At 41.1% G+C, this 25,184-nt stretch overlaps 1 protein-coding gene across 1 annotated transcript in view; it reads left to right on the top strand.

Moving 5' to 3' along the window:
• LOC105553475 overlaps nt 1–24,740 on the top strand; it is a 61,373-nt gene extending 36,633 nt beyond the window's left edge. The window contains exons 2-3 of the mRNA XM_011999553.1: nt 23,704–23,829; nt 24,547–24,740. Coding sequence (XP_011854943.1) covers nt 23,704–23,829; nt 24,547–24,725 — 305 coding nt within the window. The 3' untranslated portion in view covers nt 24,726–24,740. The remainder of the gene's footprint in view (nt 1–23,703; nt 23,830–24,546) is intronic.
• Nucleotides 24,741–25,184: the final 444 nt, after the last annotated feature.

Below are 25,184 nucleotides of genomic sequence, written 5' to 3'. Positions count from 1 at the left end.
TAAATAAAACAAAAGGTAAAAAACAAATGATAAACAAAACAAAAAACATTAATTCTAAAATGGACAAAAAACCTACGCAGGCACTTCATGAAAGAGGATTACAAATGACACGAAAAATATTCAATATCATTATCAGGAAAATGAAAAATAAAAATCATGATGAGTTACCACTGGTAAACCTAATAGAATAGCTAAAATAAAAAATTCTGTCAATTCAAAGTGTTTGTGAAGATTCAGTGCAACTGGAATTGTCATATATTGTTGGTGGGAATCCAAAATGGCATAGCCACTTTGGTGTGGCAAGGTTTGGCAGTTTCTTATAAAGTTAAACACGCACTTACCTTATGATCCAGGAGTCCCACTCCTAGTTATTTACCATGCAAAAAATTATATTTACACACAAATCTATATGTTCGTGTTTAGAGAAGCTCTATTTATAATCACCAAATCTAAAAACAATCCAAATATCCTTCAAGAGGTGATTGGATAAGCAAATTGTGGTACATCACTCAGCAATATAAAGAAATGAACTATTGATACACGAAAAAACTGAGATAAATCTTAAAATTATTATGTTGAGTAAAAGAAGTCAGTTTTAGCAGGTTACAGACTGCATTATTTCATTTACATGATAGTCTCTAAAATACAAAAGTATAGTGATGGAGTACAGATCAGTGGTTGTCAGGAGCTGGAAGTCATAGGAGGGTGACTACAAAAAGGAAGCATGAAGGAATTTTGGGGGTGTGTGATGCGACTGTTTAGTGTCTGGTGGTGTGGTGGTTATACAAATCTGTGCGTGTATTAAAACTCATAGAAATGTACAGCAAAAGCAGGTTCAATTTTACTATATGTTAATTTTAAAAGAAAAAAATTAAAGTCTCTATTAAGAATAAAGAAAGTTGTAAAAATAATGATCTAAGATTTCTCCTCGAGTATCTAGATAAAGAAAAGCAAATTAAACCCAAAATAAATAGAAGAAAAGAAGTAAAACAATAGAATAAACTGATAAGATAGATAACGTTCAAACAGCAGAAAAATCAACAAACTCTGGTTCTTTGATATAATTGATCGTTCCTTAACAAGACTACTAAAGAAAAGGTGAAAAAAATCACAATCAATTTCATCAATGTGTGGGGAGATATCCCTACAAATCCTAGAGATCTTAAAGGATAATAAAGGAAGGTTCTGAAAAACTTTATGCCAGTAAATTCAAAATAACACAAACAGAAATGGACACAAGATGAAATAGAAAAATACAAATTGCCCTATATCTATCAAAGTAATTGCTTTCACAAAACAACAACAACAAAAAAACAAAACAAAAACCAAAAAACAAAGCAAAACAAAAAAACTTTTCACAAAGTAAACATAAACTCCAGAGGCTTTTACTGGTGAATTCTATGAAACATTTAAGGAATGCAGAAAAACTATTTTGCAAAAATTCTTCCAGAGAAGTGAACATTATCAGCTTCTTTTATGAGGCCAGCATTACATAGAGACCCAAACCAAACAAAGATATTACAAGAAAATTTTAAAAAATGTTCCTCATAAACATAAACACAAACATTTTAAAGAAAACACTACAAATCCAATCCAGCAATATGTGAAAGGCACACTACACTATGATCAAGTAGGATTTATCCTAGGAATTCAAAGTAGAGGTAAAATTCAAAAATAAATTAATATAATTCACCACATAAACAAACTAAAGAAGAAAAACCATATGTTGTCTCAATAGACACAGAAAAAGCATTTGACAAAATTCAACACACATTCATGAAAAAATTCCCAGCAAATTAGAAACAGAAGACAACCTCTTCAATGATAAAATGAGTCTGTAAAACACCTATGAATAGCATCTTAATGGTGAAGCATTGCCCACTTTCGCCCTAATATCAGAATTAGAGCAATGATATATGTCTGCTCTCACTACTTCAATTAATTTTATCCTGGAAGCCTAACTGATGTAATAAGGCAAGAAGTAAAATAAAAAGTGTAAAGTTTAAAAATAAAAAAGTAAACTTGTTTTTATTTGCATGTGCAATAATTGTATACATAGAAAACATGAAATCTACAAACAAAACTACTGGAACTAATAAACCTATTTAGTAGAATTACAGGATACAAAGTTAATATACAAAAATCAATTTTATTTCTATGTATAAGAAGTAAACAAAATGAAATATAATTTTTAAGGTTTACTGTAGCATGGTAAGACATCAAACTTATAGTAAAAAATTCAACAAAAGGCATACAAGACCTCTACACTAAAACCACAAATTATTTTGGACAGATATCTGGCAATAAAATCATAAAAGTCTGAATAAATACAGATATATACCATGTTCATAGATTGAAAGATACAATATTGTTAAGAAGCTTAAAGTCCTCATATTGATCTTTCGATTCAATGTAATCTCATTTGAAGTATGAGCAGCCTTTTTAAAGGAATTAACAAGGAGACTCTAGCATTCATATGGAAATTCAAAGGCTCTAAAATAGCCTAAAAAAGCTTTTAAAAGGAAAAACAAAATTGGGGGACTTAGAGTAGCTGATTTTTAGACTTATGGTAACCCTACAGTAGTTAAGACAGTATGGCCTGGGCAAAATAATAATTTATTTCAGCAAATAGGCCAATGAAACAAAATATATAGTTAAGAAATAAACCCATATTTATATTGTCAATCAATTTTCAACTGAACTACCAAGTAAATTCAATGGGGGAAAGAAAAGTGTCTTTTTGTCTGTTTACAAATGATGCTGGAACAACTAGATATCAATATTGAAAAAAATGAATCTCAACTCCCACTTCAATCCATACACAAAGGCTAACTCTAAATTAATCAGTAACCTAAATTTAAAAGTGAAAATTATAAACATTTTAGAAGAAAATTTAGGAGAAAAATATTTAAAACCTTGGGGGTAACGACATTTCTTAGATGAGATACAAAGTGTATGAACTTCAGAAGGAAAATATAACCCAGACTTCATCAATATTAAATGTCTGTTATTTTAAAAACACTATGAAGAAAATGAAAAGGCAAGCGAGAGACTAGGAGAAAATATTTCTAATACATATATCTAACAAAGGAATAGATATCCAGGATGTATAAAGAACTCCTACAATGCAAATAATAAAAAATAAATAAACCAGTAAAAATATGGCAAAATATTTGAATATACCTTTACAAAAGATCAATATGGATGGCAAATAAACATACAAAAAGATACTCAACAAATAAATGACAAGGCAAACCATAATGTGATTTCACTACATACTCATTAGAATGAATAAAATTTAAAAGACTGACTATGCCGAGCCCTGCTGAGGGTGTGGAGCATCTGGAGTTCTCATACTTTGTTGGAGTATAACATGGTACCACATTGGATCATTGTTTTACAGTCTCTACTGATATGCACAACATACATGACTCTCAAAAATGCGTTGTGTGAAAGAAGCCAAATGTTAAAAATACATATTGTAGTATTCCCCTGATAAGACATCTAAGAATAAACAAAACTGATCTATAGTGATAGAAGTCAAAGCAGCAGTTGTCCCTAGTGGAGGCAAGAATTGCCTGGAAAGAACCATGAAGAAACTTTCTGAGATGATCTAATGTTCCATATTTTGCTTTGGGTAGTGGTTACTAACGAGTACACAATTGCCAAAACTTGTCAAACTCAATACTTAGACCTGTATATTTTATTGTAAATAATTTATAATTTATTACATAAATTACACCTCATAAAATACTTTTTTAATTTAAAAAATGCTGATGAGGCATAGATTCTGAGATAAATATATATGTACTTAGAGATAAAGCTATTTCTGACTGTGCTTCAAAACTAATGTGAAATGCTTGAACTATTCTTGCTTTTGCAACTTCCCTGAATAATTAAAGCTTATACATTCTGAAAATGGAATGTGATTGATCTTCACCCAAGCAATGTTGCTACTGGGTAGGGCTGTGTCCAGCAAACATACTATTTTTGAGTTGGACAAGACTGCCCTTTTCTTGATCTGTCAGATTCTCATGCCAGGCTGCAGAAGCACCCTGGGGTGAAGGAGCATGTAGTGTTTTAAAGTGAACACACACACACACACACACACCCCCAATGCACATTGGTGTGTTTACCTTGTATGCCTCTATGTACTCAAACTCAGTGCACTGGAATTCTGCTGAATCCTATTTTTGTAATGTGAGCAAGTGGTTTCCCAAGGGTGCTTCCAACTCTGCAATTTGTTGGCTGGGTAAGGGCTGAGGTAGGAATGGGAATGCTCAGGCAGTGGATGGGGCTATGCTTACACACCCTTGCACACATACACTCTTCTCTCCTACTGATATGGTTTGGCTGTGTCCCTACCCAAATGTCATCTTGAATTGTAGTTCCCATAACACCCACATGTGGGAGGGACCAGGTGGAGATAATCGAATCATAGGGGTGGTTTCCCTCATCCTGTTCTTGTGATAGTGAGTTAGTTCTCATGAGATCTGATGGTTTCAAAAGGGGCTTCCCCCTATGCTGGGCACTCGTTTCTCTCTCCTGCTGCCATGTGAAGAAGGACATGTTGGCTTCCCTTTCCACCATGATTATAAGTTTCCTGAGGCCTCTCCAACCCTGCAGAACTGTAAGTCGATTAAACCTTTTTCCTTTATAAATCACCCAGTCTCAGGCAGTTCTTTACAGCAGTGTGAGAACAGACTAATACACCTACACATCTCCCTTTCACATCTTAGGAATGACAGCTAGACATCTGACATCCTCTCCCCAACCACCATTTCCCAGCCTCAGCATAGAAGCCCTCTCCCTGTGCAGATGGGAATCAGAGCACTGCTGAGATGATTCTGAGTGAAAAGTGACAGTTAATCCAATGAAGACACTCCAACTACATATACTCTGTACTGGGGACCTTGCTTATCTCTTCAGTGTTTTATTGACTCCTCACAAGCTATAATAACTACTACAAACATCATATTTTATGAATTAAAAAAAGGCTGGAGCCCCAAGAGGTTACTTACCATTTTACCCCAGTTCACTCTGGAAAATGGAGAAACCCAGTTTTGAATGCAGATTGCCTGTGTTTATAACTGCCATGAAAGTCAGCTTCCTACCTGAAAATTAAGTGCTCTTTTTTTTCCAGATAAGCAACTTGTCTTTTAATGTTCATTGATTAGGCCAAGCAGAAGAAGAATATTCATTTAGTGCTTAGTGTGTGCTAAGTAGTGTGCCAAATATTCCACATCTAATCATGGCAATATCATCTCAATTAGGTTTTTCTTCTAACTTTAGTGATCAATAAACTGAAGTTCAAGGAAGTTGAGAAACTTGCATGAAAGTTTCAGGCAGCAAGAAAATTTCAACCTAGGCCTGGTCCTCTACCGAATCAGCTGTTATCCTAGAATATTTTGCTGCCAGTTGGCTGGAGAGTAATTCAAAGCATCTGTAGAATTCTTGCCTGCAACCTGCAAAATTCATTAACTTTCTCCCACGTGCTCCCCCATTGTCACTAACTCCCTGTCATCTCTACAACTTTGCTCACACTGGCTTCCCAACCACCAAACTGCCTCCCTCTGCCATGCTCCTCCTACTACCACCAATGTCCTCCCTATTTTTGTTAGCCTGTTTTGCATTGCTACAGAGAAATACCCGAGACTGGGTAATTTATAAAGAAGTTATTTGGCTCACAGTTCTGCAGGTTATACAAGCATGGCACCAGCATCTGAGGCTTCTAATGAGGCCTCAGGAAGCTTCTATTCATGACTAAAGGAAAGGGGAGCAGATGTGTCAAACAGTGAGAGAGGAGGCAAAAGAGAGGCCAGGCCCTTTTAAACAATCAGATCTCAAGGTAACTAATAGAGTGAGAACACTCGCATTACCACAAGCAGGGTAATACGTTATTTATGAGGGATTTGTCCCCATGACCAAAACACCTCCCGCTAGGTTCCACCTCCAACACTGGGGATCACATTTCAACATGAGATTTGGAGGGGACAAACATCCAAACTATCCTACTCCTTTCTGTCTCGTCAATGACCTTATCCATCACTGAACTACAAAGCACTGTCTCCTCCAGGAAGCTTTCCCTGATCTGTCTAAAGTAATTACTTCTCCTTTGAGCTCTAAGTTCTTAAAGAATGCCTGAGTCATTCTCTCAACTTGTGGAAAACCCCCTTTAAATTGATTTTTTTTTTTTTTTTTTTTGAGACGTAGTCTTGCTCTGTTGCCCAGGCTGGAGTCCAGTGGCATGATCTCGGCTCACTGCAAACTTCCAGGGTCAAGTGAGTCTCCTGCCTCAGCCTACCGAGTAGCTGGGACTACAGACATGCACCACCATGCCTGGCTCATTTTTTTATGTTTAGTAGAGATGGGGCTTCACCATGCTGGGCAGGCTAGTTTCGAACTCCTTACCTCATGATCCACCCACCTCGGCCTCCTGAAGTGTTCAGATTACAGGCATGAGCCACCGCACTGGGTCTTGAATTGTTAATTATCCTTTGTCTTTTCATTTTTTAAAAATGTAATACCTTGTTCCCAAAAGTATTGAAATTTCCAAATTACAGAGACAGTGTATGCACCACATGCTACTGCAATCCTATGTGCATGTATGTGGTGACTCAGCATGCCACCTCTTCAGAGAGGACTTTCCTGATAATCCCATCTAACATAGCAGCTTCCGTTACTCTTTGCCTTCTTGTCCTCCCCATTTTCCTAGCTGGCATTCTCTAATGTCACTCTTTGTAAATTTATTTATTATCAGTTTTCCTCACCAGAACGTAAGCACCATGAGAGCAGGCACTTGGTTCTATTCACTGCGGGATCCCAAGAATCTAAAATAGGGCCTGGCTCACAATTGGTGCTAAATTTTTTTTTGAACAAATTACTAAATGGATGAGTAAGCAACAATCCCTAAAGTAGCAGCCAAAGAACCACAGCTACTGTTATAGAAGTGGGTAACCCCAGGAGATTCTGGTAATAGTGTGAGTTGATGGGAGAAGGTTCCTCAGAAGCATCAAGACTAGAAACCAAGCACCATAAGATTCAAGAACAGCATATATCCTGGGTAGTTTTGCCCCTCTCCACCCTTTTCTACCCTGCTCTACATTCTGAAAAGATGGGCTTTATAGAGGCATTATTCAGATTACTTTTTCCTTTGGCTTCTGGTTGAGTTCAGCCAGTGGGGTGCTTCATCAGCAGATCAGAGGTGGAAAGGGAGAAGTCTGAATACTTACTCTTCCAGCTCCCTCCTTGCCATGTTTCTTTACTGATGCCCTCACCCCATCAGTAAATGCTCTCCTACAGCCATAGCTCAGCCCAGGACTGGTAAGTGCACCTGTCCTTTACCCCTTCAGACCTAGGGGTAGTGGCAGGACCCCACAGCTGCCAGCCTCAGGGTGCTTATCATCTCTTGTGAGTTGCCTCAACCCTGCTCACTCCACTGTAAATAGTCCCTTCATTAAATTCTTTCAATCATTCTTAGACAGGAAAAATCCTGCCAGACACAGCTCAGAAAATTATTGGACTAGCATCAATAATAAGAGATCAAGGAATTAGAGCCAGAAAGAAAAGAAATCATGGCATAGTGATGCTTCTGCCTCTAAATTCATTATGAAAAGGGGTTAGGCCAGTTTCACATGAAGGGGCAGGGTCAGAGAACCTCTTTGAGTAACAACACTGCCAAGTCCGATTCCCAAAGAAGATTCCAACTCCATCTTTGAGGTCTTTCCCACCTTCTGCATGTTGGGAAGGATGCACACCCCAGTGAAAATGCGGATTGGCAGAGGCAGCCTTGGGAGAATGTGTCATGCGCTGCTTCCTCCTTGGACCTTTCAGCCAAGCCCACCCACGCTACAGCAACACAAAGGCTTCTTTGTGGTCAGTGTCCAGCATTGACCAGCTCCTCTTTGCTGCCAACCATGTTCCGCTTTCAGTTTGTCCTATTCTTGACCCTTGCTTTTTAGTTGTTTTTTTGTTTTTTGTTTTTTTCTTCTTGGCCTTGATCCTTCCTTTTGGATTTAGTGGCTAAACATAGTTTCCCTGTTTGACCTTCAATTCTCTCTAGGGACTTTGGCTCACATTCACCACTCTATTTTCACTCCTGGATGCGTATACAGAATGCATTGACCCAACAGCATTTGGCCGCTTACACAGTACCCTGGGATATGAGTGTGCATGTGAGTGCATGTGTTTAAATGTGTGTATATATGAATGCACATGTGTGAGTGCACATGGCAGGAAAATATCAAACTGCCTGAGTCTCAATCTTGGCTCCAGCACTTACTAGATGCATGGTTTAGGACAAGTTACATATCCTCTTTGTTCCTCAGTTTCCTCATCTGTAAATCTATTAGCAATGTTTTTAAAAGTACCTACCTTATAAGGTTTATAACATAGTAGGATTATACCTACTATGTTAAGGAGGGGGTGACCCCTTTGTGAGCAGGAAGCGTCATGCGATTATTTCTGGCCAATAAGTTGTGAGCAGAAGTCATCTGTGCCACTTAACTGCTGATGTGAGGTCCTCTAGAACTTTCCTTTCTTCTACCACTAAGGCTATCCATGTTCCAGATACTGGCTGCCTGAGTCCCAGATTGAGAACTTTGGAACACAGACCCCACAAATCCACCATGGACAGGGAACAAAGAGAGAAATTAGTCTTGTCATGGTAAACCATATGTTGAAATTGTTTGTTAACACAGCCCAACCCAGCCTGTACTGACTAAAGCAACTATTGTAAGGATTGAGATAATTCATATGAAAAGCTCTTAGTACATTATCCAATCCATCAAAAATACTCAATAAACATTAGTTATTATCATTTGTATGACTGGGACTATTTTTATCATTATAGTTCACCCTTGAACAACATGGGTTTGAACTGCCCAGGTCCTCTCATAGGTGGATTTTCTTCCACCTCTGCCACCCTGAGACAGCAAGACCAATTCCTTCTCGTCCTTCTTCTCCTCAGCCTATTCAACATGAAGATGACAAGGATTAAGATTTTTATGAAGACCTACTTCCAGTTAATTAATAGTAAATAGATTTTCTCTTCTTTATGATCTTCTTAATGACGTTTCTCTTTCTTTAGCTTGCCTTATTGTAAGAACACAATTTAACATACAAAATACGTCTTAATCAACTATTTATCTTATCAGTAAGGCTTCCAGTCAACAGTAGATTATTAGCATTAAGGTTCTGGGGCATCAAAAGTTATACACAGATTTTTTGACTGTATGGGGGTCAGCACTCCCAACTCCTTCACTGTTTGAGAGGCAGCTGTATTTGTGTGGGTAGGGATGTGTGTATATAAGAGTGTTTCCTTTGTTAGATCAAACTGTTTCAACAACCTTCCATTCTCAGCACTTGAGAAGTCAGGTGAGCCATAATCCAAACTCTCAGTACAGTTTAAAGGTAGAGTTTCCTGACCTGAGGGATTCCTAAGAGGGTGTTCTGACATCAGCGTCACACACAGACAGTGAACATGCCCCCAGAACTGTAATAGGCAAGTCATATTATGGATTTAACTTCCTTGATATAGGCTAAAGTGGTAGCAAAACCAGAGATGGTTCCTTTGGCCATGGATTAGAGACAGGAGAGAGGCTGTGTTGGATCCTCGCCTTTCTGTACCGTCTGAATGATTGTTGGTCTGCGGGGACCACAGAAGACCTCCAATTAATTATTACTGGAGAACATGAAATCATAAACAAAATTCCTTATAATAAATTTTTCAAATGAGATTGCATGTTTTATTTACAGTACTGGCCCATTTTGGGCTTTAAATCTATGAACAAAAACAAACATGCTTTTTTATCAAACAGACGGGGAATAAAAGTATTCAATATCCTTTCTTTCTCTCCTTGCCAAGGAGGACATGCACTCTGTGCTACAGAGGAAGGCAGGCCCAGGCTTTGTCGGCTGGTAGAATAAATGGACTCATTTTGCTTTGCAGAGGAAAGTTTAAGCTATAAAGATCCTTCCACATGGTGGGGAGGTGGGGGGGATGGGTAGCAGGGAAGAAAGGAAAAGAGAAAACAAAGGGTCTTGCTGAGGTTCAGATGTTTTACTTCTTAATTCAGCATGGTATCTGAGTTTAAAATAGAACATATGCAAAGTGTAAACTTCTAAAACTGAAACAGCTATCATTAGGCATGTTTCTATAGCTAAAAAATCAGAAACCCACTTGATCTGAGCATTCTACAGAGAAAGTGAACCAAGTAGAAGACAGATTCTGGCCCAAGGTCTCATTTGCCCTTTGTCTACCTGTAGCCTAACAAGGTCATTCTGAACCTTGGGGGAGAGGCATCTTATATAAATTCATATTAGTCCTCATAGCCTCAGATCTGGTGGGCTCAGAAATGTTGTTGCCATAATGTCTATAAAGATGTATTTTCTCACAAATATTGGTGATAAATCAGTGAATACAGGTCTACTGCAATAATGGAAGAGCCCATTAAACTCTCAACTAAGCACCAGTTTGGAGTAAAACCTTGAAGGGCAAGGTTGTTGTTTTCTAGTATGTGGTATCAGCATAAATCAAACAGCAATATATTGTGCTGTGTTTCTGTATTAGTTTCCCGCAGCTGCTGTAAAAACTTGCCATAAACTTGGTGACTTAGAAATTTATTCTCTCACAGTTCTGGAGGCCAGAAGTCTGAAATCAGTATCACTGAGTCCAAGTCAAGGTGTTGGCAAGACCATGCCTCTCCCAGAAGCTCTAGAAGCAAATCCATTTCCTGCCTCTCTCATCTTCCTGGTTCCTGCCACCTTTTCTTGGTTTGTGGCCATATCTTTCCAACGTTTGCCACGAGCTTCTCATTGCCTTCTCTTCTGTCTGCATCTCTGCCTCTCTAAGGATGCTTTGATTACATTTAGAATCCATTCAGATAATCCAGGGTAATCTCTCCATCTCAAAATCCTTAACTTAATCCACATCTACAAAGACACTTTTTCCATATAAGATTACATTTTCTGATTCCAGAGATGAAAACTTGATATCTTTTAGGGCCATGACTTAGCCCACTATTGGTTCCTGTAGTCCAGGAACCAAATGTGAAAGTAGAATTATCCTCTCTCACTCTCATGACCCACCTGCAGTATTTGTGTTTCCCATTCCCCCAACCTTAATTTCTGCTGGATTAATAGCTCTGTTTCCCAGGGAAAGAGCATTTTCACCAGGGGATACAATAAGTATTCCACTAAAGTTGAAACTATGATTCCTGCCAGGTCACTTTGGGCTCCTCATCAGGTAGAGCAGGAAGTAAAGGAATGGGACCTGCTGGAGGCACTTAGGTTACTGCTATAAAGTGAGGGCAAAGAGGAATGTGACCAGAACTCAGAAAGTTCAAAGGGAGTCTTTTGGTTCTTCTACAACTAGTGGAAATCGTGAATCAACAATGGCAGCATTCAAGGCCTAACCAGAGCAAGACCACTAAGACTCAGACTCCTCTGAGATGAAAGTCTAGATCACCAAAATCACTGTCTAGATCGCTTAGGGCAAACAACCTGAAGTGTTTACCAAAGGTGAGGAAAATCTAAAACGGGTGGAAGAAGAGAGAGATGATCACAGTTACTTAAAAATCCCCAAGAAGTTTATTCAACCAAGCCTCCTGTATTGAGTCTGGAGATGCCTTTGGTGTCTGCAGTGGATTCTGTGGGCACCAACTGGGTCCCTGCTTCATGACTAAAGCTCTTATTTCTCCAGCTGCTGAGAGTGTCACATGCTGATGGCTTCTGCTGAGCTTCTTTCCTTGGAATTGCTTTTTGTAGAAGGGAAAATCTAATTTATGCCCCCTCCCTACAGCAAGACACATTCAATGACTGGTTGGTGTGAGGGTACCAAAGTGAAGGTACTCTGTCTTGACTTGGAACATCTCTGAAAGACCATCCCAGCTCCAGGGATCCTTCTGGAATTGGCAGATCCCCTGTTGCAAGTGCATTACCATTTAATTTCTGCCTCTGTCCAACTCTGCTTCCTTTATCCTCTGAGTTATTCTTCACAACGCTGTCCAATATCACCTACAGTCTGTTTCCAGGAACCTTGACCTAAAACAGGGTTCCACATCACCTCCTCTGAGCTCACCTCTGAGTTTAGGGACAGCTTCAGCAAATACCACCATGCAAGCTCAGACTTACCTCACACTGACCAGACCCCACCTCAACCATGGGCTGCACATCTATTCACTTTCATGAGGATCTAGGGCCCTCATCTGCTCCGTGAAAAGCCACTTGGTCTTTACATATGCAAAGCCTGGAAACGCAGATGAACTATTGACCTCAAGTGAGCAAACCTAAACTGAGGGGGTATGGGAACTGAGAGGTAAATCATCCACCTTCCTGTCCCTCAGATGAGTCATCCTGGGATGTGGTCTAGACACCACTCAGAAGCCTGCAGCAGAATATAGCCCCTGAGGCCCAAAGCAGCAACCTCAATAATATACCTTTATATTGACTTTTCCTCCCCAATCTCTGCTTACTGGGATTATCTCCTTATAACTAAGCTCTTCTCTCAGGCTCTGCTTGGGGAGAGACCAGATATCCAGGTACCACATTAGCTAGGTGGCTGTTGCTATCCCCTACAGCTTTATCTTTCTCAAAGCAGAGAACTTTGGGGGAAGTGGGTAGCTCACAAATTCTCTTTGATGGGTATATAATGAAAAGGAAAATGTCATATGTCAAAACCTACTGTGTGCTAGAACCTATGTCAGGGATACAGCAATGAGTAAACTGAAATCTTTTCCCAGAGGAAGCTTGCATTCAGTAAGTGTGGATGGCCAGGGTAAGAAGTAGGAATCAGATACACATTGAAAGGTGAAGTGGGAAGAGACCAAGGAAAGAATGGTTCCCTCTCATTAGAAAAATCAACAGGGGAGCCAGGCATGGTGACTCACACCTGTAATCCCAGCACTCTGGGAGGCCGAGGTGGGTGGATCATCTGAGGTCAGGAGTTTAAGACCAGCCTGGCCAACATGGTGAAACCCCGTCTCCACTAAAAATACAAAAATTAGCTGGGTGTGGTGGTGGGTGCCTGTAGTGCTAGCTAGTTGGGAGGCTGAGGCAGGAGAATTGCTTGAACTGGGAGGTGGAGGTTGCAGTGAGCCAAGGTCGCACCATTGCCCTCCAGCCTGGGTGACAGAGCGAGTCTCTGTCAAAAAAAAAGAAAGAAAGAAAGAAAAGAAAGAAAGTGAAAAAGAAAAATCAACAGGGGCTTCATAGAAGAGGTGGAATTTGAGAAAAGCAAAGTGAGGTGAGAAGAGCCCAGGGACAAGAAAGGGCAAAGCTGGCTAGGATCACTGGGAAAAGCCCAGTTGGGATGAGGCATCAGGTGTGGCAATGAAGGTCACTGAAGATACAGCTGGAGGTGAGGACTGTGTTGGGAACTCCTGGGTGCCAGAAAGTGGATCCTGGGCATTGTTCTTCTTTGAGATATGGTCTATTGAGGTGCTGGAAGTGATATAGCCTTCAGGATACACTATGGCCCACTTAACAGGAAGTGGGGGAAAGTATTTTGACATATGAACCAGCAGGTTTTTGGTTGGTTCCAGGAGAAACTGTGTGGCAGCTGACAGGCAACTAATCAAAAGAGCTAGCATTTATTGAACACTTATTATATATCAAACAGTGATCTTTATATGCATTATATAATGTAATCCTCATAGCAACCTTATGAGGTTGATCCTTATAATATCTCTATTTTACAGGCTAGGAAACAGAGATTGAAAAAGGCCAAGTAACTCCCCCCACTTACCCCAGGTCTTAGCCTTATAGCTGTTAATGTGATCCATGCAGACTGACACGTCCATGCCCAGAATTTAACCATGATGCTGGCTAGGTGAGGTGAGGGCTAGGCAAGACTAGCATCAGCCAGAGCTTTTGAGCACGGTCCAACACCCAGAGGCCCTTTGTTCATCACAGGGTGTTGTGGTAGGGGAGGGGTTAAGAATAGGAAGTGGAAGTGAGGTTTGACCCCTAATTTCAGGATTAGGGAGGGGGGTAGTATCATTTTAGCATTACTAAAAAAAGTCTTCCTAACCTTCTCTAGGTTTGAGCTTCTTGATGGCTACATATTTCACCCCTCTGTTTTCAAGCCTGCAAGCAGGGTAGGAATTCTCCATTGTGAACTGGGATTTCATGGTTCACCTTTATAACTCCTTGCAACCATTACTGCCACTTGCTTTGAATCTCTCAGTTTCCATCTCTTCAAATACCTGTATCTTTAAGTAGCCCCTTTAAGATGCTAATAATTTATTTATGAAGCATTATTCAAGCATAGATCCATCTGCTCCACGATGTTCACTCATTAATAATAATAACAATAGCTAACACAAATACCTACATGCATCTTATTAAATTCTCATAACAAACTTCCTTGTGAGGTAAGTATAGTATTACTATCTCCGTATTTCAAACAAGGAAGCTGAGATACAAAGAGGCAAGATAATAAGTGCAAAGTCACTCAGTTGTAGAGAGTTGAAGAAATTGATGGAGCCATTTCACTAAGTCTACTTGAAAGCACCATTAAGCTGCTGAAAACTCAGCTGGGGCGATTGGGTGCTCTCTGGGCTCTCATCTCTGGAACTCTCTCATGACAGGTATTGTTCCTGCCAGCAAGATCATACAGATATGCTTGTTTACTGAGTGCCTCTTATGAGCCCAGACCCTTGTCACACATTGTGTCATTTCACCCTTACAATGCCCTGTCAAGAAGGTATGGCTAACATTATCCCCATTTGATAGATTAAGAACCTGAGAGTCAGACAGAATTACTAACTTAAGTTCACACAATTGTTCTCAAAGGGCTCATAGTCTAGACAGGGGATAAACACATTCTTTAAAATAAGTAGATACAGTACAGCATGGTCAGCTGATCATTAAGAGCTGTGAGAGCACCCAGGAGGAAACAATGGTCTCAGCGTGGCCATAGCAGGAGATGGCAGGAGGATATAGGAGAATAGTCTGGAAAGGTGTCCAGAGGTGGCATTTTTGCTGAGTTTCTAGGGAGAGGAAGCATATTCTAGGGGAGGAAGTGGGAGAACAGCATTCCAAGGAGTCCAGGGAACAACTGTCCAGTGAGCTAGTGGCGGGTAAAAGTTGGCATATTCTGGAAGGATGAGTTTGGCATAACAAGAGCACTGGATGCAATGAGGAGATGTAACTGTGGAGAATAAAGCCGGGGTAAGATCCTGGAGGACCATACAAGTGACTCCAGGGAGCTTGGATGGTATCCTGGAAATGATGGGAAACTTTTCAAGTCCTGGAGGAATGTGAGAAGATTTCAATAGGCATCATCCAGAGTGGAAATGGGGAAGCAAATGGAGAAGAAGGAAAAACAGAAGAAACATTTAAGGGGTCAAATAAAAATGTCTTGGGGCTTTTGGTGTCCCAAGACATCAAAATGGCTTGGGATGGGTGTGTAATGACTATGAGCAAGGACTTTACCAGTGACCCTCCAGTTTCCATATCTGGAGATTGGATGGATGGATGGTGGCATTCATTGAATTAAGAAGGAACAGCGTGAGGGAGAGTGATATTGGAATGGCATGTATCAGTTGAACTTGAGGAGCCATGACATTCCAAGGGGAAGCTGTCCGGGAGGTCAGCGGACCTGAGAAGCGGGAGAGATAGCTTGAGTTAATCTGCTCAGCAGATGATTATGGAGTGTTTACTAGGTGCCAAGCCCTGTGCTTAATGCTGTTGATTTAGAGTGGGATGGTTCAAGATCCCATTCTGGGAGCTCATAATCTATAAGGAAAGTGGACCAGCAAGTGTCCTGCCATGTCATAGAAGCCAAGGCATGTCCTGGGTCTAAGACAGAAGCATAAAAGAAGTAATACCTAACTCTACTGGGCAGGGAATAGTTAAAAAAAAAAAAAAGATAAAAGAAAAAAGAAGGCTTTAGGCTTTATGTGGGAAGGACCTGAGATCTGAGTCTTGAAGGAACAGAAGGAGTTCACAGCCAGGCAATGGAGGAAAGGGCATTCTAGGTAGAGGGCACAAGCACATAAAGGTGCATGGAGCCTGCATTCTCAGTATGCTTGGCAGTGGATATGGGAGGTAGGAACAGGAAGGGTTACGAGTTACAACACTGAGGAGATCAGCAGAGGACAGATGGCAGAGAGTCTCAAATGCTACGTTAAGTGGTTTGGAATATTCTCTGGAAAGTGGAATCCACTAGAGGAATTTAAGCAGGAAAGTGGCATGATTGAATTTGGGATTTGGGAATCAGAGAATAGCAGTCAAAATTATAGGACTAGATCTGATCTTTCAGATAAATAAATAAATAAATCAAAGATTGAAGATTTATTCCGGAGATAGTCAAAGAACTTCATACCTTCTGGCCCAGGTTAGCCTCGTATCAAGTCATTATCATTATTAAAAACTAACTTTGATGAAGCACTTACTCAGTGCCAGACACTATTCTAAGTACTTTATATATATTTGCTCATTTACTCCTCATAATAACCCCATGAGATAAGTTAACTGGAAAACGATTGGGCCAGGACCTGGAGCTGGGATTTGAACCCAAGTCAGGGCTTCAGAGCTGATAAGACTTCTCCACTCAAATATGCAGGCCCCCTGAAATAATAATAGATAACATTTGTGGAGTCTTAATAGGTATCAGGCACCTTATTTGCACTATCTAATTTGGTCTTCATAACAACCTCATAACAGATGAGAAAATGGAGACACAGAGGGGCACATGCAAGTTATTTAACTCGCCCAAGTTGGAACAACTAATAAGTGGCCAAATTTAATCCAAGCATTCTGACTCGAAAGGCTGTGTATGTAATAACTTGTCAGCTCTGCTGACTCTGTAAGTTTTCCATAAATACTAGCTGAATTGATAGATGGGTGGTTGCAAGAACAATATTTCTAAGAATTGGCTTCTGCAGCCCCAAGATCCGAGCATCTCCAGGCCAAACACCCAGATGGTGATTTTCCACAAAGCTGAGGAGCAGAGTGTAGTGCGGCTGGCTCCTACTCCAACTAGCCTGCTTCTGTAGCCTGATCCTTGCAGGGCAGGTGGGCATCAAAGGCTGTGGGGACTGGGTGGGATCAGCCTACAGCCCCCTCATTGGCCTGGCCTCATCAAAGGCACCTGTGCCAGACTCTGCTCCATTCCAAGCCTGGGCAGATCAAAGGGCCCCACACAGAAGTTGGGTTTCTGGGCAGCTCCAGTTCTGATCATCGATTGTCACTTTGGCAGTGACAGCAGAGTCCAACATGACAAGACTGTCACAGCGAAGGCTCCTGGGGCAGACATCAGAGCACAACTCCAAAGGCTGGGAAGCTGTCTGAGACCCTCTGGGCCTGCACCCCTGGTGGGAAGAGAGGGAGGAACTAGAGAGGCCCCTAAGGAAAATGTTTGGAACGAGATCACTAGAGTAAAGTTGATACAGGCAAGAAACCTGACCTTGGCATTTACATTCTTGCCATGGAACCATGAGATCTGATTACTTCATGTGTCTGGGAAGAACTGTTGACATGTCCACATGTTTTTATTCTCATGCACACACATGCACAAACCTCAATATATACACACACCTGAATCACTTGCCCAGACATACATACATTATAAACGTATCCCTACACATGAAGATTCTCACACAAACAGAAGCAAAAATGTTCATATACACATTCTCCTAATACTCATCATACTTGCCTACATACACGTGTATGCATATATACATACAGCACTATACATACTTACAGATGCAAATATGTAGCCACACACATATACATGCCTGCTCATTCATGGGGCATATATTTTATAATATATTCTGCCAGTTGCCAGGGTCTAACTCTAACATTTTTCTCTCAAAACGATGAGAATCATCCAAATAAAAAGACTTTAAGTGCAGGAATAGCCTATCGCATAGATCCGGCTGCTAGCCATTCTCCAACTCCTCTGCAGAAAAATCTAGAGGAAATGTCCCAAATTGTACCAAACAGGATTTATGTTAGCTCTTGGAAGGGATTTCCTGCCAATAAGAGCTAATAAAAATATCAGCATGTTAGAATTCTGTTTATTGAGGAATATTTGGTTGCCAGAAATTTGAACAATTGGAATATCAATTTTGCCTCAGTTGTATGCTCTGAATTAATAGATTTTAAAAATAGTTATATGTTTTGAATCAGTACATTTTTAAAAAAATATAATGGCCTAGCTGTAAATCAGAGGGATTTATTATAATTTGGGGAGCTGAAAATGCTTTAGTTTAAAAGGCAATTAACATCAGAGTTCAGTTTCATTGAAGATTTAACAAATGAGCATAATTAGGGTATTTGAGTTAGGATAGTGTTTAAGCACCTTCTTGCTCATAATAAAATCACATAACTAAGAAAAGTAGCATGGGGTGCTTTGAAACCAGCCTAGGTATCATCTCCTCCAGGAAGCCCTCCCTGACTCTTCCCTGCCTAGACTGGAGTGGGCATTTGCAGTTGACAGTGTGTGTGTGGTGTGGCACCCAGGCACCTTTCAGGACATAGGCTCTCACCCCCTGGGCTGCTGATAGGATTGGGTACTAAGAAGTCACAGGAGAATCTCTCTCCAGCACTTGCTCTCAGCAAAAAGAAGCCACCTCACCCATGGTTATGCCCCATCCCTGGGAGAGTGTGCCGTTAATAGTGACTGGTTGATGTGGGGCTACAAACTTCTGGCCCTTTTGCTTAAATGAGACAATAAGAAAGGGTTGTCCCAGTTCCCAAGCTTCCTGTAGGATCAGCTGCAGCCTCTGTTGTGACTGCATCACAGCACAACTTCTTCCTCTCTGGACTGCATTCGCTCCTTCAAAGGTGTTGTTTCTGAGAATGTACCCCAATAAACCTCCTGCACCCAAAGCTTAAAAGACTTAGAAACTGTCTCCCACCTAACTTGACCAACAGCAGCGTCTTTCCTCAGTGTGCCCATGTTTTTGTGTATTCCTCTCCTTTTCTCACAGCCAATACCCAAACGTCAGTAAATGTGTCACAGAAATATCCCTAATCTCATCTCTCATTGCCTCCTTGGCTACCGCTCTGGTACCAGGCACCATGACCTCTCCCCTGGCCCATTTGCAACAATCTCTAAACTGGCTGCTCTACTTCTGCTCCTGACCTTCACAGTCTATTCACAGCACAGTTACAGGGTAACCCTGTCAAAATATCATTTAGTCATGTCAATTCTTCGCTCAAAATCTTTTTGTGGCTTCCTATCTTTTTTGAAAAATATCCAAAGTCCTTACCATGCCTGCTGGACCTCCACTCTCCGTGACCTGGCCCTCTTCTCCTTCTATGCCTTCATCTGCTCCTTTGTCCTCCTTCATTCGTTCCCCTCCAGGCCCACTGCCTTTCCTGCTGTTCCTTCAACACACAAGGCCCGCTCCTGCCTCAGGATCTTTGCACTTGATTCTCTCCCAAACGCCACCTTATCTGAGAGGCCTTCTCTGGCTTATCTAAAATGCCACAGTTCCACACCTGCCACACTCTGTCCCCTTTCCTACCTGACATTTCTTCATAGGACTTACCACCACCTAACATATTACATAATCATTTATTATCTGTGTCTCCCAAAAAGGAGAGCATGGACTTTGACCTACTTGTTGCCATGTTCCCAGTACCAGACATCGAGTAAGATCTCAATAAATATTTGTTGAATAAATTAATTGGTTTATAATGTTCTTTTGTGTGTCTGTATCCTTCACTGGACTGTGAGCAGCTGAGCTCAGTACTGGATCTTGTTTCTTTCATCATAGTAAGTACCAAGCCCAGAGCCTGGAACATGGTAGGTTAGGCAAGCAATAATATTTGAGATAAATGAATAAACAAATGGATGAGACTAATGACATGGCCTGCAGCACGCAACATTGGTCCTCTTTGACCTCACTGTTCTATGTTAAATAAAAATGATAACTACCATACACCCTATCTACCTCAAGAGGTTTTTGTTAAAAGTTAATAATGTACTCTACCAACCTCAAAGGCACTTCTAAATAGCCAAGGGTGCCATATCCATGCAAAAGTTCCTAATTAGTCTTTGTGTAATGGCATCCATGGCAAATTGGTTCCAGGCCCCCTTGCAGACACTGAAATTTGTTCATACTCAAGTTCCTTATATAAAATGGTATAGTATTTGCATATAACTCCCACACATTCTCTCATATACTTTGAATCACCTCTAGATTACTTATAATACCTAATACAATGCAAATGCTATGTAAATAGTTGTATTGTCTTTTTATGTGTATTATTATTTATTGTTATATTATTATTTTTTCAAATGTTTTCGATCCAGGGTTGGTTGTGGAACCTATAGCTGTGGAAAACCAACTTACTGGGCCTGAAGGAAGATAAATCAGTAATTCAAACAGGACTTCCAGATCCCATGAGGGCTCCATGATGGAAGATTTAGCCAACATCTCCAGGCTATGTTAAACTATAGACATTAGGCCTTTAAGATACTATCTTTATAAAGCAGTGGCTTTGTATGCTTGCTGCCTAATAATTTCAGATCTTCTCTTCAATCAGCCTGTGAATGTTTTCACTATAAAAGAGAATATACCAATGACAATAAAAACAAGTAATAAAATGAGAAGAAAAAGCCCTCTAATAAATTCCAGAACCAAAGCAGATTTCAGAAACTAGCTTTTATTAGTCAAGCCCTATAGACAAGTAACTGACATAGAAATCCGGGCTTGGAACAATTCAACAGTGCTCTGAAATAGGGATAGTGGTGGTGGTACAAATCATGCCATGTACAAAGCAGAGTACCTTGAGCTCTCTGCCTTTTTAGGCCAGTGCTCCAAAGATCTACTACTTTGTGGCATGCTGGTTTGTTCCTAAGAAGACTGCTTTATGGGATTTCATACATACATGCACATACTCAACACAACCAAATAAGTTTTATAAGCAAGAAAGAAGCCCCTCCTCCCAATTTCTGCCTTTCACTTTACTAGCCCTGGTTGATGGAATTTGTAGTTAGTTACTGAATCCAGTTCTATGTGTCACTGTTGCAGCCTGGGATCATCATCAAAGGTATGAAGGCTGACATGATCCTCATCTCACTGTCAATGATTTAAGATAAACATGGCTCCCGTGAAAGGATTTCAGTTGTTACTCTGCATCTCAGTCTTCTCCCCATCTTGGGGACTGTGATGTGCCTGATATTCACCACCTTGGCCTCTGTGACAAGTCCCCCGGGCACTTGTTCTTCTGAGATTCCAGTGGAGGTCCAAATGTGGGGATCTAGATTCCCCTAAGTAGAACAAACACTTTACTATGTCCACCATTTTAACATTCGGGTCTTTTCCATAACAGTTTCCTTGCTATACTTAGAGCTGTCTTTTCCTCTTCCAGGTTGTCACGAGTTCCAACTGAGCAGCAGTCCTACTACAGGATTGATCATGCAAGGACTTGGATGTGAGCTGATCTGTTTCACTTCCCTACTCCATTGTTGGGGTCCTCTAGCATCCTAGCCTTGAAATGGACTCTGGGTTGAGTCATCTTGATTTACATGAAATTCTCCAGCAGGTTTTAGTGTCTAGTAATTTCAGAAAAAGTCAGGGGCCTAAGTAAATAACAAAAGGAGGCCAGATATTGGGTAAGTCCACAATAATTTGGTACCCTTGACTCGGTTCTACATGATATGGCCCAGCCACAGCCTACCCTGTTAGATGGTGGCTGATTCTAGGCAAGGTGATAAAATTCATGTGAAGCTAAACAACACCTGAAAGAGATACAGAAAACATCTCTCTTCTTTATCCTCCAGACTTTACCAATCGCCAAAACATTTGGATTCTGATCCTCAAAGCTCTCTCTAATCTACCCCCTCATTGCCTCCCCTACTGCCACTGCCATGATCCAGACCTTCAGATATCCTGTATGTATAACAGAATAGTAATTTGAAACATTAACTCCAGTGCTTTTGTTCCCATTATTATTTCTACACATCCATGGTCTTTCCTCCATTAAAACTAGAACATAAAGCCTGAGCATCCATTGCCTCAGAGACAGGTAGCTATAACAGAAATACAAAGAGCAAATTAATTACGGATGCAGCAGCCAAAATCCTAGCCTGAACAATAGACTAGAAAGAATACTTACAGAAAGCATAACGTTTAAAGAGCTGGTAGAATTGGCAGATAGTCAGAAGATTAATCAAGTGAATACCTGTTTGGACCCCTGAGAGGGGTCTCTGTGTCCTGCATGCCTAGTCTGAGCCCAAGGGTGGGAAGCAGAAAATAGTTCTCCCTTTTATTTCAAGGATCTGAGGACACAGAGAGCCTGTGCTCCCCTGCCCATCTTCTGCCTGGAAAGATGGCAACCTCCAGAATTCTCCTGTTAGCTATCAGGGAACAGAACAGTAAGGTTAGGTGTAGTTGCTTCCGACATCTAGGTTTAGGATCTAATTCAGACCCATTGTATTCCCCAAAAAGCATAGCTGGAGAGTCCTCAAAAAAGTAGTATCTAGATCTCCCTGTCTAGAAAATGAAAAGGTCACATGATGATCTTAGTGAAAAAGTGACCAGGAAGGCCCTGGATGTCAAAGTGTGAATAGATGATAGCCCTTGCCAACCCCCAACTGTAACTCTCATTCATCCTCATTCCATGACTTGATGCTATACAATCCCTTCCTCATGTGGAACTTAGATGCTACTACAAGGAGAAGGAAGAGATGGAGAAATCCCTGAACTAAGATTAAATATCTGTCAACACTGGACTTGGGTTCAAGTTTATATAAAATTCGCTTCAGTTTTGCACACCTGATCTTGTGGGTTAGGAAACTATACCAGCTATCTGAAACTATTGCAATACAGTCCTAACTGGTTCCTCAGACACTACTTCTAGCTCCTGCAGTCTACCCCCAGCAACCAGAGGGAACTTTCGAAAACATGGATATAACCACACCTTTACGGGTGAGAAGCCAGGTTTTCAAGTAGGCAGATCTGTGTTCACATTCTGGCTCTGCTGTATGTCAATTGTACGACCTCAGGCAAGTTATCAAACCTCTGTGAGCCTCATTTCTCTCATTCCATTATGAAATGGAAGAATCCCAAGGCTGCTTCATTTAATGCCATTGGGATTCCATGAGATGATGGAGGTCCTGGCACAGATTAGAAATTCAGTTAATATTGGCTGGTCCTTACTGTACTATGTTGTTAATCACCTCCTTAGCTTTGTGTATGTGCTCCTCCTCTCCCTCCTCCCAAAGGAAAACCAGAAACCATCTCCTCTATCAATTTATTCCCTGAGACATATGCTGGGCTGCCTTCCTCTGCGCCCCACAGGGTAGGTTTAGGGATTTCTCAGTGGTATACCTTCAGTATTCCAAGCCCAGCTTAATCACAGCATTCATCACATATCATCTGGTGACTTCTCCATATTCTTCAAAGGCCAGAAATAATGCTTGATCTCTGGGCCCCCTTTTACCCTTGAGCACCCCTTGCCCCAGAGAGTGCCCAAGAGATAGGAGAAAGCTCTTCTTAAAGGCAATGGGTAAGGGAGGGGTCAGGGGTCAGATTGAGGAAAAAGTGAGCTTGCAGTCTTGCCCGTGGTTCCTATGAGAGTCTTCCAGCCTGAGCCATGGGCCTAAGGCAGACTGGATCCCAGCAGGCTGGGACACAGGGTTTCCAGGTCAACTTTTATCTTCCCACATGGTATTTGTCCCTTTGATCCTTGAGCAGATCAAACAAAGCTCACTAATCAATGGCTTCCCTCCCTGCCTTTCAGAGCAGATCCTCAAACATAGCCTGCATCTCTCCCTGCTTCCCTCCCACTCTTCAGTTTTCCAGCCAGAGGCATTTGCTCTAAGGCCCAGACTGTGGCCCACCTATCACCGCTACCCAAGTAGTACAGGTTTGATTATCTGTGTAATTTGTTTAATTCAAATTGCACAAGAGAAATTTCAGGACTCACTCACTGATACATCATGGTTACTTACCTCTTGTCTAGGCCCTTGGGCAAAGATGTACTGATGCATCTACTATGATTGCCTAGTTATCTTGGTCTTGGAAGCACCTAGTAATGAAAGAACCCAGAGAAAGATAAACAGGACCAAGGGAGCCAAGATGAATCTTTCTGAGCCTATTTCTTCCTTTATGTAACTGGAATATTGTTTCTTTCCCCACCTACCTCACAAGGCTGAAGTGAGGATCAAGCAAGTTATGGCTGTCAAAGTCCACTGGGAAGGATGGAGTTCTAGATACATATTGAGTTCCTCTAGTCCTTACATATTGCAAAAGACTTGGGTAAAGCTTCTGGAAGAGGTTAGGCTGACCAATCTTCCTGGCTTACCCAGGACTGAGGGATTCCTTGGGATGCCGGAATTTCTGTACTAAAACCAAGAAAATCCAAGGCAAACCTGGTTGAGGTTGAGTTGGTCACCCTACACAGAGGTAGCACTTAACGAGTGTCTGTCCCGGGCTATAATGGTGTCCCTCCAAAACTCATATGTTGAAGACTCAGTACTTTAGAATGTGACTGTATTCAAAGATGGGGCTTTGAAAGAGGTGATTAAGTTAAAAGGAGGCCCTTAGGGTGGGCTCTATTCCAATCTGACTGGTGTCCTTACAGGAAGAGGAAATTTGAAGAGGAAAAGAGGGACCGGGAATGGGGACACACCGAGAAAAGACCACGTGAAGACATGGCGAGAAAACAGCCAGCTGCAAGCCAAGGAGCGAGGCCTCAGAAGAAACCAACCCTGTCAACACCTTGACCTTGGACTTCCAGTCTCCAAAATTATGCGAAAATAAATTCCTGTTGTTTAAGCCACCCAGTCTGTAGTTTGTTATGGCAGCCTTGAGCAAACTAATACAATATCCTTGAAGAAAGAAGAATTATAAAACCTGACAGTTATGGGGCAGTAAATTTACATATTAATAACTCATTTAGTCTTCTCTTCACAGAAACTCTCTATGGGAGATATTATCATTTATCACTGTTTTACAGAGGGGAAAACTGAGGCACAAGAGGTCAAGTAACCTGCTTTAAAGTCATAACTAGCAAGTGAGTGACAGAGGCAGTTTCTTCACTCTCAGTCCTCTAGAAAGCAAAGTCCAAGGTTAAAGTGTTGACATTTAGGAGAAGCAAAACCAGGGCCTTGAGGGTAAGGCCCAGGGTGAGAATGAGTTGAAAAGGGAAATGAGGCAAGAAAAGATGCAATGTGATGCACAGCAGCTGGCCACCACCTCCCCGTGATCCTTTCTGAGATA

The sequence above is a fragment of the Mandrillus leucophaeus genome, unplaced genomic scaffold, assembly GCF_000951045.1.
Source record: "Mandrillus leucophaeus isolate KB7577 unplaced genomic scaffold, Mleu.le_1.0 Scaffold599, whole genome shotgun sequence".
NCBI classification, from domain to species: Eukaryota; Metazoa; Chordata; class Mammalia; order Primates; family Cercopithecidae; genus Mandrillus; species Mandrillus leucophaeus.
This window is presented reverse-complemented; position numbering and strand designations above follow the sequence as displayed.